This window comes from Marmota flaviventris, chromosome 6 (assembly GCF_047511675.1).
Source record: "Marmota flaviventris isolate mMarFla1 chromosome 6, mMarFla1.hap1, whole genome shotgun sequence".
NCBI classification, from domain to species: domain Eukaryota; kingdom Metazoa; phylum Chordata; class Mammalia; order Rodentia; family Sciuridae; genus Marmota; species Marmota flaviventris.
In genome coordinates, this window is record NC_092503.1 from 146863588 (window position 1) to 146876035 (window position 12448).

A 12448-nucleotide genomic window follows, 5' to 3' on the forward strand; every position below is an offset into this window, starting at 1 on the left:
TGGGGGGGGGGGGGCGGATATGCACTGCACCCCATTGGTCCTTTTTTTTGAAGTTTGATAATTCCAGTTTTCCACTTGCTGAATGCCAAAAAAAAAAAAAAAAAAAAAAACAATAGGCATGTTTTAACATGCTTTTAAAATACATTATAAGATCGGGTGTAGAAAGATTATTCATTTTGAAGCCCTTCAAAAAAAAAACTATAAAATAGAAAAGTAGATGTATATCCATTGTGAGCAAGTAGATGCACTTTAACACAGATCACAGGTTGGTTCTTCATCATTAGAAAGTGCTTGGGAATTTTCTGGTAGGTGAGCTTGGAAAGATATTTTTGCCTTCACTGTAGCCTCTTTCCTGTGTGCAAATCCTGGACCACAGCCTTCTTCTTCGGTGAAGGTGGATTTGTCTGGCCTCCATTAACTTCAGACTGGGCTCTGCTGTGTCTGTGCAGTGCAGGTTTTTGCAACTTCATCTCTCTGGCTTCTTCCCTGTGAGATGGTGGCCAGACACCTCAAATCTTAGCACTATCTTGAGGATTCAATGATGAAATTCTTGGTTAAAGCTTTAAAGTCCTTGCAACACACACAATATGATACAACATTTAATGTTAATATATATTGAGCCTACTTGCTATTATCTAAGTGTATTTTATAGATGAACATACAATGAAAAAAATTTGAATTTTTTGTTTATAAAAAGATGAGCAGAATTTCTCAAACACACAGGAAGCTCACCAAATAACACATCCCTCCTGCTCCCCCTGCCTCCTTCACAGTGCCCTGTTTCCTATAAGCTCATCACCGTCACCCCAAATGGGTGGTGCTAAAATTGTTGTAATAATTTGTATGGATTATAATATGCATTACAGAGGTAAAGCTCTACCGAAATGTAATTTATCAAAATAAATTTCATTTCTCTTCAGCCTGACTTCTCTGCTATTAAAAAAAAAAAAAAATCATTTTGGAAGCTCACCAGATCACAGGCTCCCAGAGCTCTGGGAACAGGGTGCAGCCTCACCGTTAGAAGCAGAACTGTTCCTCTGATGGTTTATTTCACAAGTCTTAGAGGACATGTTGAAGTTTTCCTCAGTGAATTAGACCATCTTCTTTGGAAGATGTCATTTGCATGTCACCCTTTTATGTACCTGTCAAAAATTCTTAAATATCCTTGAGACTGACCACCCAGAGTGTCATGCACACCCAGTTCCAGTTTAGGGGCAACCAAAGTTCTCACACTTGGGAAAGGGCCAATCTCGGTGGCAGCCAGTGTGACGTTATCCCCTGGCCTTATTGCACCTGCTCGAGAGCAACAGTGGTGATTCTGTCCTGATGGCTGGTTATCACTAGCTGGCCCTAATCTTTTGTCCGATCGTCCTGAGAGGCTCACTGCACCTTAGACACAACCCCACCCCTGAGAGGATCACACTGGCGAGTGCACAACGGCAGCCTGTTTTAAAGATTGAAAGGGCAGGAATCTGCCAATATAGATAATAGATAAGAAACTGTGCGTCCTATTTTTATCCCTGTCCCCTTTACCACCAGCCGCTCTGCTCGGCGTGGCAGCCAAGGTTTCTGTGTCCTGTGCCTGTATTCTGATAACCTTTCTTGGTTGTGTTTTATGATGCCATATGCTTCTGTCCTAAAATAGTGCTGAGGGTCCTCTGATGAAAAACACCTACTGGCTCTCTGGATGTCAGGGGGATGTTTGGGGAGGGAAAGGTGTGCGTGGCTGTTACACATATTTCAGCTCCTGTTTCTACTTGGCAAGATGCTAATTTGTGGCACCTGGGAAAAGAATTGAATCCCACTCAGTTGCTGTTTCCCGAAGTGTGAAAGGAAAACAGTAGTTCCATCTTAGGGTGTTGGTATGCTGATTAAATAAGGTCACACACACACACACACACACACACACACACACACCATTGCTGTGTTTATCTTGATAGGCTAGGCTAGATGCTGCTGCAGTTAAAAACAACTCCAAAATTTCAGTCTCTTGAGACAACACAAGCTTGTTTCTCATTAGTATGACCATTGTCAAGGCTCTTTTTTAGTCAGTTTTGCATTACTGTGACAAAACACCTGAGATAATTAATAATGAAATGATGTTATGTTGGCTCACAGTCTCAGAGGTTTCAGTCCATGGTTGCTTAGTCCTGTTTCGAGACCATGTGGCAGAGGAGGCTGTGCTCCTCCCAGTCACCTGGAAGCAGGAAAGGAAGGAAGGGCCTCTGATATGCCCTTCAAGGACACGCCCCCAAAGACCTAACTTCCTCCCACTAGGCCCCACCTCTCAAAGGTTCCCTTACCTCCTAATAGTGCCACCCTGGAACCAAGCCTTCAACACACAAGTCTTTGAGGGACATTCAAAACTATATAAGCTATTAGAATATAGCTTATATATAACTCCAGAATCCCAGAAGCAGCAGCTACCATCTTGAAATCAGCTTATCACTCAAAGGTTGGAACTGGTGACCTGGCTCTGCCCACCCATAAGAGGATCTGGCTGTACAAACTGCAGTCCTGCCTTGTACCTCAAGATGGTACATCAGGGGCTGGGGCTGGGGCTCAGAGGTAGAGCACTTGCCTTGCATGTGTGAGGCACTGGGTTCAATCCTCAGCACCATGTAAAAATAAAATAAAGGTATTTTGTCCATGTATAACTAAAAAAATAGATATTTTTTAAAAAGATGGTACATCAGACATATTTGGAGAACAATATTAATATCCACAATATGTGTTTGATAAAAATGAGATCTAGGTATAGTCAGTTCTCTGAATTTTAATTTTTTCATTTAATAATATATTGTGTAAATTCTTCCAAGACAACTTTTTTATATTCAACTCATTATGTTTAGTGACACTGTGCTGTAAATATACCACACATATGCAGTCATTTCTTTACTGGTGGCTTCATTAATTTATTTATTTTATTAGAATATAAACACATCTAATAGCACCTCTGTCATGGTACTTTTACTTCTATAAAATAAGTAATTGGAAGTGTTTAAATCTAAAAAGAGAAGAAGAAAGAAAGAAAGGCAGGCCTGGTTCTAAAAAGGAAACATATATCATAACTCTTTTTAATTATAGGATTTATAATTTGGAGCAAAATGAAATGAAACTAAATACTTTGGAACAACCATAGTTCTCACTTATTAATCTTTGACAGTTCTGATGCTCTACCTCATCTGTCCTGTTTTCCTCCAGACATGAGCAACTAGAGCTGATACCAAGTTTTTAAACCTACAACAAGGGCCTTCCTTGGAGATTGGCAATAAGCACTTTAAAGAAGCTACAAGATCTTGCAGAAAATTTCCCCCTTGATCTTTTTCCTGTCATAGTCACAAAAATGACATTTGCTTTAACAACACCCTCTCTCTTCCTGTTGCTATCTGTTGTGTGTTTACAGAATAATGTGCACAGAATAATCCCTTGGTAAGCATAATCGTCATGAGCCTAGAAGTAAATTTGCTTTCTATTCAACGTTTTAGGGGGGAAAGACTCTCAACTAAAACAAACAACAAACAAGTAAAAAAAAATAAAAATAAAAATAACAAAACAAAAAACTCCATAAAAAAAGGAAAAAGAATATCATTTAGATGTCTCAACTATATTTATAAAAACCCTGTTCTAAAAGCAGCCACATGAAATGTTTCTGTATACCTGCTATGCACAGACTTCTCCCTGGAGGTCACACCAGAAACCTAACAGAGTGGATTAAGAAAGAAGAATGGGAAAAGGAAGGTCAAAAGAGTGTTATTTTAGGCTCCAAAACATAGGTGGAAGAAAAGTACTGAGAGAAAACCTTTCTTATGAGAGAGAAAAGCATGTGTGGCTTCTTTCTAATCTTTATCTGCAAGAGCGACATGCAAAATGTTTAATAAGTGGACTTGCAAGATACACAAGGAACATTCAACCTATTAGAAGAGATGCCAGTCATAAACAATCCACGCAGCTGGGTCAGTGCACAGGGGCTCAACATGAGCTCCACTTGTACATCACTGAGTTGCCTACAGAATTTTCACCAGCCTCTCACATTGAGCCCTGATCACATCTCCTTACTCAGAAGTCCCCTCTTACTTGTGGTTTCTCTTTGCCCAGTGTCAGTTATTGGTGGTCAACCACAGTCCAAAAATATTAAATGGAAAATTCCATAAACAATTCATACATTTTATATTGCACAGCATTCTGAATAGTGTGATGAAATCCTGTGCCATCCTGCTGTGTCCTACCCCAGACAGGAATCATCCCTTGGTCTAGTGTATCCCTGTTGTATATGCTCCCTGCCCTTTGGTCTTTTAGTAAGTTGATCTGGCTATCAGATCAACTGATTCAGTATCATGGTGCTTGTGTTCAGATAATCCTTATTTTACATAATAATTGCCCCAAAGTGCAAGAGTAATGATGTTGGTAATTTGGGTATGAAAAGAGAGAGAGAGAGAGAGAGAGAGAGAGAGAGAAGAAGAAGAAGAAGAAGAAGAAGAAGAAGAAGAAGAAGAAGAAGAAGAAGAAGAAAATGCTACAAAGTGCTTCCTTTTAATGAAAAGTTAGGGAAGAAAATGATGCTATGCTGAGGTTTCAGAGTTCTACGGTAAGAAAACCATGTAGTATACATATGGTTCGGTATACTCTGCAGGTTCAGGCATCCATTCATCCACTGAGAGTCTTGGAAGGTATCCCTGGTGGCTATGAGTGGACTGCTCTACTAACTGTGAGAAGGTCTGAGAGCTGTATCTCCATTTGATGACAGTCTATTTCCATCCCATCCATATGCTCATTCTGTCATCTGCCAAAACAACAAAATACACACCAGCAATGACATCACACACATAAGCACAACTGCAGCCGTACACTACGCTTCTCTGCTCATGAACTCATGAGAAGTAATTTTTCACCATTTTCTTAATTTGCACTTTGTAGATTTGCTTACAGTTCTGCTTTTTTTTCTTTTTTCTTTTTTTTTTTAAATTTGTTCTAATTAGTGACATGTGACAATAGAATACACTTGAAGTATAACTTCTCATTCTTCTGGTTGTACGTAACATAGAGTTACACCGGTCATGTAGTCATATATGCACATAGGGCAATAATGTCCGATTCATTCTACTATCCTTCCTACCCCTCTGCCCCCTCCCCTCCCTCCACTCCCCTCTGCCTAATCCAAAGTACCTTTATTCTTCCCTAGCCCCCACCCCTTATTGTGAATTAGCACCCGCATATCAGAGAAGACATTCAGGCTGTGGTTTGGGGAATTGGCTTTGACACACTATAGAAAGAGCTAAGTACTATTCTTATGTTAGGATGATAACATTGTTAATGCTTTGAGAGTAGTCACTAGGGCTGGTGTAACAAATGATCACAACAAAGTTGGGGGCTTGAAGCAACAGTCTCTTATTTTCCTATAGCTCTAAGTGTCAGATCCGCAGCGATCCCTCCAGAGGTGCTTGGGGAGATCCCGCTCCTTACCTTCTTGCAGCTGTTGGCATTACCTAGACTGCGTCACTCAGTCTCTGAGTCCAACTTCACATGCTGCCGCCTCTTTTTTCTATGTCTTTCCCAGTGTCTGTTACAGGAATACTTGCTGTCGGATGCTGGGACCACCCAGATAATCTGGGATGATCTCCTCATTTTGAAATCCTTAATTACATCTGCAAAGACCCTTTTTCTAAATGAGGTCACATTCATATGTTCCAAAGATTTGACATTCAATCTGTTGCAGAGAGGATAGGAATGAGAAAGGGGGCAGAAATGGGAGGAAAATGGGATGGATAACTGGAGTTTAAATCAAAGGAAAAAAATGACTGAGAAAGGAAAAAAAAGGATTTAAAAAATATCTTCTTACCTCCACTGTGTGGTCATTTTTATCTGAGCACACCTCTCTGAATGGGTCCATTGCTCCGCCGTCTTTTGACCTTAATATGTTATATTTCCACTGTCTTTTTCATAGGAGTTACAGAAATTCATCAGGATTTCCAAATCTCTACCCTTAATTTTTATTGTGTCTCCTTTAAGCTAAGAATGATGGGGTTCAAAATGATTCACGTGCTGCTTCTTACATTCAGATTTGGGGGTTTCAAGGTCTGCAATTGCCTTCTCGTCACTCTAGTGGTGGGATCTTCTGGGAAGTACAGTTTTTAGTCACTGCCCTTGCTGGGTCTAACACGTACTTCCAGACCAGTGGCTGCTTGCCTGGGATCCACTCCACCCCCACCACAATCTCCTTATCCAGGAACTTGCCACCACTACTGCCACCCCTCTGCCCCAGTTGCTACAGATACACTTTCCCAGGGAATTCCTCCATGAGCTCCCTCTTTTCCACATTAGCACTGCAGAACTCTCTTTGCACGTGGCCCCCATTTAGCACATGAGAATGATTAAATGCATTATTCTCCGTAGCTCTTCCTAGGTATGAATTTGCACACATTTTCAGTTTGGTGTGTTCTGTGACTCAGTTTGGTGTGTTCTATTATTATTATTCATCGAGTGCACCCTCTTTCCCATAACTTTTAAGCACCAAGAGATCAGGAGTCTTATTTATGATTTATTTTGGAACCAAAATATCCGTTCCTCTGGTAGGCAATTGATAATTATTGGGCTGATTCCTATGGAAATTACCAACTAGGGTGTGCTTCTCAAGCCTCAGTGTGCATCCAGATCACCTGAACTTCTTTGTAAAGTGCAGATTCTGAGACAGAGCTTGCATTTCTAATAAGCTACCAGGTAATTGAGATCTGCTGGCCCCTGGGGCCACATTTTGAGTAGCAAGGTCCAGATCAAATAAGTTTCCAGGAGGGTATCCACAGGTTAAGTATATTCTGAAGACTGGATGAAGAGGAGACTGTCATGCAGCTCAGTGACACTGAGAGTGATAACAGGATTCCCCCCCACCACCACTATTTAAATCATCTCTGTATAAATTCCATGCAAGCCACACAGGCCTGGGTTTGAGTGATGAAGTGCACTGGATTCTCCTTCTCTTTAATATTTTCTCCCTTCCTTTTACAAATGAAAATAAGAGCCTATATTTTTTTTCCCTAGAACACTGTAGGATGACCAGTTTTCTTACATTATCAACTCAGGGAGGTAACTATCAACAATAGCAACCAAATTAAGTCATAATTGTGAGGTTCATAATTAAACGTAAGTTCGTCTGATGGGAGGAGACAAAGGACATCTCTAGGCATCAAGAGCTATGAGGAAATTATAATAGTGGACATCAGAAAAAGGCTTCGCTGAGGTGGCTTACAGTGGCCAGAGAAGGTCGAGAAAATGCTTGGATATGGGTCACATTAGCCCTGATGCTGGCTGAGGCGAGGTGTTTTATGAAGCCACCAGATACAGCTACCAGCTTCCAATCTGCCACCAGTGCTAAGGCACATTGCCACTTGGTCCCTTCTTTATCTGCCTGCTGTAGAAGACAGCACTTTTCTGCTTCTGAAACTTCAACTAATTGTCCCTGAGTTCAACCCGAGTCACGAAAATGCATACATCTTCCAAGATCAAGTTTCCATGATGATGGAAATATTCTATTGGTTTCTCCAGTGAATACAGCTGTCTCCAGATGCATGTGGCTCCTGAGCACTTGAATTGGGGCCAGTGCAGCAGAGAGACTGAATTTGAATTTTATTGAATTGGAATTAACTTAAATGTAAATAGGTACACAGGGCAAGTGGGTACCATATTGGATATCACTGCTTAAATGCTTTGAACTCAGGTAGTACAATTTAGGAAGATGGCCCACCAAACAAGAAATACAGCTCTTCAAGGCAAACCAAAGGCCTTTACACACTTAACTTGAATAAGGAGCCCACACACTTCGGGGCACATCCTTTGATATCTGAGCCTAAGCTGAAGGCTGTGTCAGGGTCTGCTATGCTACAATCACAGCACCACTCAGCCAATTAAGATAGGGACACACAGAGCCCTTAGGTTTGACTTAGAATACAGCGAGTGAATAAAAGATTGCTTTGGGCTCAGTTGTTTTAATAAGCTCAAATGGGGTTTCTGCAGGTCTCCTGTTCTGACCTCTGGGGCAGAGAGTAAAGTGGTTTTCCATTTTACTGATAATTTAAAAAATACAGTTCTGAAAAGATGTAATGGGCTGTCAATACAGAGTCTCCTCTTTTCCAAAGGGTATTTATTAGGTGATGCAGTTTAGAGGATGAGACTGAGGATTATAAAAAGAGAATGACAAATGTTTTCTGGTGACAATGCAATACCTGTTCAGTATTACCAGTGGATCCTTTGTCACCTCTAAAATAAGGTTTATAATTAGCCAGGGACCCAGTGATAAGAATGAGCAGGTTTAGTGGCATTTACCTGTGACTGGTTGGGCTTGTCATCTGGGGAGAAGGGAGAGGTTACGGAAGCCCTTGGTAGACAAGCAGGGACCAGGATCTAATTAAAGAGGGCACAGCTCTAACACTTGCCTTCTTCTTCTGTCCCTGACATCTCCTGGTACAGACAATCGCAGCTGGATCCCTGACTTTCCAAATAAAAGAAACTCTTACCGTGCTTATTTGGGCAGAATGTTTTACAGATGAGAAATAGTGTAAATGATATGATGATAGAATTGAGCATACAGAAGAATATTATGATACAGTTATTTAATCTCCCTAGTAGATTGTTGACCCTTTTACCTGTGAGGTGGTGAACTGTCCATGTCGAATATGCCCAGTTGGAGGAGAGACCAGCAATGACCTGCCTTTTGCAAAAGTTCCAGTCCCAGGAAATTGTAATTAGCGCTGCAGAAATTCCTGGAAACGACTGGAAGTAATAGTACATTTTTTAAATGCCACTATCTTGGTAGGCTGGAAGAGAGAGCAACGTTGTGACTCAGAGGGAATGGGGTGCAGTGGAAAGAAAACACACACCTGGCTGTGAACACCTGTTTCTTAGTTTATGCTTTGCATCAGAATAAACTGGGGAGCTTGAAAAGCGACAGATTCCTGGGCCCTACATGGTCCTACCAAGCCAGAATCCCAGAGCTTGGGGCCCCAAAGTCTCTATAGTTGTTAAATAGAGCCAGCAAAGGGATTGTGGTGTGGGGCTTCTCTAAACTGTGATTGACAACTTCCTCAGGATGGTTGAGTGAATTGGTGGCTTATTGGGTGTAATGTGATTTAAAACGAAAAACAAAGTAAGTCAAGGTTCAATTACTTTTAGTGGTCATTGCTACTAAGCCATGGAGTTGTCTTCTTTAAGACACTGCCCTCTCTTGCAAAAGCTCTGTAGATGTCCCTTGCCTTGCTAAGCCTTATTCACTGGGCTAGGACATCTGGAAGATTCAGTGCAATTAACTAGTGTTCCAAAGTCGCAAGTTGTATTTGAGTCTGGATAGTGTTAATGATCCTGGTGTAAGGTCCCCTTCATTTCGGGGGGTGCATTTCAACTGGGGGTGAAAACATCAGTTATCCAGTTAACAGGTTGTCTGCTCCCGGGAAAGTTTCTGGGGACATGGATGGGGGACCCACCAGAGGATGGTAATTTGTTCTGGCCCGAGAATCGCTTCCACCCCAGGGCTCTGGGCTCAGCTGCCTTGTGTGTGGTACATCTTGCTTTCATTTGGCAGCGTTAGGCTTGCAGAAGGGGGGCGGGGGGTGTGCTGGCATTCTGCCCCGGCGCTCGGGAGTGGAGGGAGCGGCAAAGCCAGCCGGCTCTGAATTGCTGGGGCCAGATCACCTAGGGGTGGGGCTGCCAGAGGAGGATGTGCACGTGAGACCCCGGGCTGGAGCGAGTGGAGCGCCTCAGGTAGGACTGAGGAGCGCCTTCCGCAGTCCCTCCTCGGGCCTCGGGATTCGGATTGGCTCGGGCGGCGAGGTCGGCGAGGTCAAGACCCCTTCGGCGACTTCCCCAGCCGCCCCGCCGCGGTGGCGTTGGTGTCGCGCGGCGGGGGCGGGGCGAAGCGGGGGCATGCTGGCCAGGCGGAGGGGCGCGAGTGGCAGCGCGCGGGGGCCCGAGCAGCGCCCGGCCCGGGGCTCCCGGGGGCCGGATGGCGGAGCCCACGCGCGCCGCGAAGCCGGGGAGGTTTGCGCTCCGCTCGCCGCGCTGCAGGGAGGGCGCGGTGCCAGGCGCGAGCGCCGAGAAACCCAAAAAGAAAGCTTTTTATTTGCTGAGGATGAAGCCCCTGAAGGAGCCCGCCCCCAACAACAACAACAACGTGTCCTTTGTGATCCACTGTCAACTAGGCAAGGAGATCAAACACATTTGCAGCAACTGCAGTCGGGGGGAGGACGCCCGGGACGGTGAGTGCTGGGGCCCGTCGGGGCGGTGGCGGTGGCGGGAGGTGGCACTGCCGGTCCCCAGTTTGGGCGCAGCGGGAGGGGGACTGCTTCCTAGAGAACTGCGGGGACATCCGCCCTCTACCCAGGCCTGACGCCCGCCCTCCTGGCACTTTGCGGAGTGTCATCCAAAGCCAAACCCGGCTCGCAGTTCTGCATCTCCCACGGATGTATATGCTCCTCAAAATGAGGGGTTTGAAGCAGTTAAAGGAGCAACTCTGGAATTTTTATACGGGAAGGTGGGGCGTTTGGGGATTTGTCTGCAGTAACATTAAAAAAAAAAAAAAAGGTGGTCCACCTGCTTTCCCCCCTCCATGGGTTCCTTAACTGTTTTCCCGTCCTTGCCCTATGATAGGATTTAGGATTTGCTGGGCTGCATTATGGTTGTGGGCTTCTTTGGGGGCGGGGGGCTTCACTTTGGAGAGGTGATTTGGCCTTGGCCACCGTGGCGCCCAGCGACTTGTGGAGTTGTGGAATGATGTCTGTTTAGAGTAAAATATGGCTGTGGTTTTTGGAGTGCCGCTGCTGGTCCCTCTTGGAATGATGCCTGATGGCCAAATGTGGGGAGGAGGGGGAAGGGAGTGGGGCAGCATCTTCCAGGTGAGCCTGGGCGTGTGCAAGCCAAGAGCTCCCCTAAATCCCATGTGAAGCCAGGCGGTGAAGGGTGCTGGGCTGCTAGTAACTGGGTAGAGGGAGCCAGGAAGAGTAACAGCTGGCGCGCGCAGGCTCTGCAGATGTGGACGCGCCTCTGTGGCGGTGCATTGGCGGGAGCCTCCAGGCGGTTCCCCAGCAGCTCACAGAGCAGAGTCCAGGAGGACCACTGAAGGTCGCGGAAAAGTTTTAGACAGCAGATTTTACAGGCAGAGCATTAGCTGCCTCCTGGCCTGAAGCCCCTCTTCTGTCCACACAGACACCTGCTTGGGAGGCAGATTTTCCTATCAGCCAGGCAGGTTTCTCTTGTTCCCTTTGGAAGAACAAATATTACTTAGGATTCCTGCAGTTCTTTGTGGGCCTCAGAAGTGCAGAGTAATGAAGTGACTGTGGCTTGGCTAATGTCTTCAAAATGAGAGTCCTACTCGCGTAATTATAGTTTTCGTTGATTAAACTACAAGAGAGGCTGTGGAGCACTGGCAAGAGACGGCCGGAGGGAAACAGGGACCATGCTGGAGGAGGGCAGGCAGGAACACTAGCTACTCCCGTTCAGTTTGGGAAAGGTATTGGTTTCTGAGAAGCACATGCCTGCTTCCGTGTGTTTGACTCATGATGGCTGTATGAGCCGAGGACACAGGACCTGTGAGTACAAATGGATTCATCAGATGATCCAAAGCCAGACCTTTCCCGGAGAGTGTAACAGAGCACAGGATGCAAGCCAAGGTGCTGATTCAATGTCAGTCACTGTGTTGATTGAACTGTACCCCAAATAGGCTGCTTCCCCAACCTTTGGAGAGGTGACTTGGCCTTGGCCACCGTGGCACTCAGAGACCTAGAGACTGGTGGAGTTGTGGAATGATGTCTGTTTAGAGTGAAATATGGCTGAGTTTTTTGGAGTGCCGCTGCTGGTCCCTCTTGGAATGATGCCTAATGGCCAAATGTGGGGAGGTGGTGGGAAGGGAATGGGGCAGCATCTTCCAGGTGAGCCTGGGCATGTGCAAGCCAAAGAGCTCCCCTAAATTTCATGTGAAGCGAGGTGGTTAAGGGATGCTGGGCTGCTATCAACTTAATAAATTAGTATCTCTAAATACTGCGACAGTAAGGAAAGACATGTGTACATTCAAGGATTTATGTCTCTGTCATTGTGAACTCATCACTGGTAAACACATGGTGTAGGGCAGGTGTATGTCTTGACATACAGCACATAATTCTTCTTATAACATAGAGCTTCAAACACTTCAGAATGCCCTACGGAGAAATCTATGCATGTTCACTTTATCACCTGACAGGATTAAAGTATTTAATTTCCATACTTTCTTCTACAGGGAAGCCCACATGTTGTAGTGCCGAATTTTTGCTCAATTCCGTACTGTTCATCCTCCTATTGAATGTGTGTGATGCTCACTTACTAGTGGGAATAGAGGATGGTCAGTTTAAGCCTCTTATTGCCAGAGCCCAAAGCAGCGCCACCCACTGCAAAAGTGAAGAGAATTCAAATTTGTAGTGAGTGACTGCTTCAC

The 12448-nt window shown here is 44.7% G+C and overlaps 1 protein-coding gene across 4 annotated transcripts in view; it reads left to right on the forward strand.

The window, feature by feature from the left end:
- The window catches only part of Phactr1 (phosphatase and actin regulator 1), a 272986-nt gene that overhangs the window by 39388 nt on the left and 221150 nt on the right, over nucleotides 1-12448 (forward strand). For 2 of the 4 annotated variants that reach the window (XM_071613689.1, XM_071613690.1), the window contains exon 1: nucleotides 9974-10241. The exons of the other annotated variants lie outside the window; for them this stretch is intronic. In XM_071613689.1, coding sequence (XP_071469790.1) covers nucleotides 9989-10241 — 253 coding nt within the window. In that variant the 5' untranslated portion in view covers nucleotides 9974-9988. Of the gene's footprint in view, nucleotides 1-9973; nucleotides 10242-12448 lie in introns of those variants that run through there. 4 annotated transcript variants of the gene reach the window in all.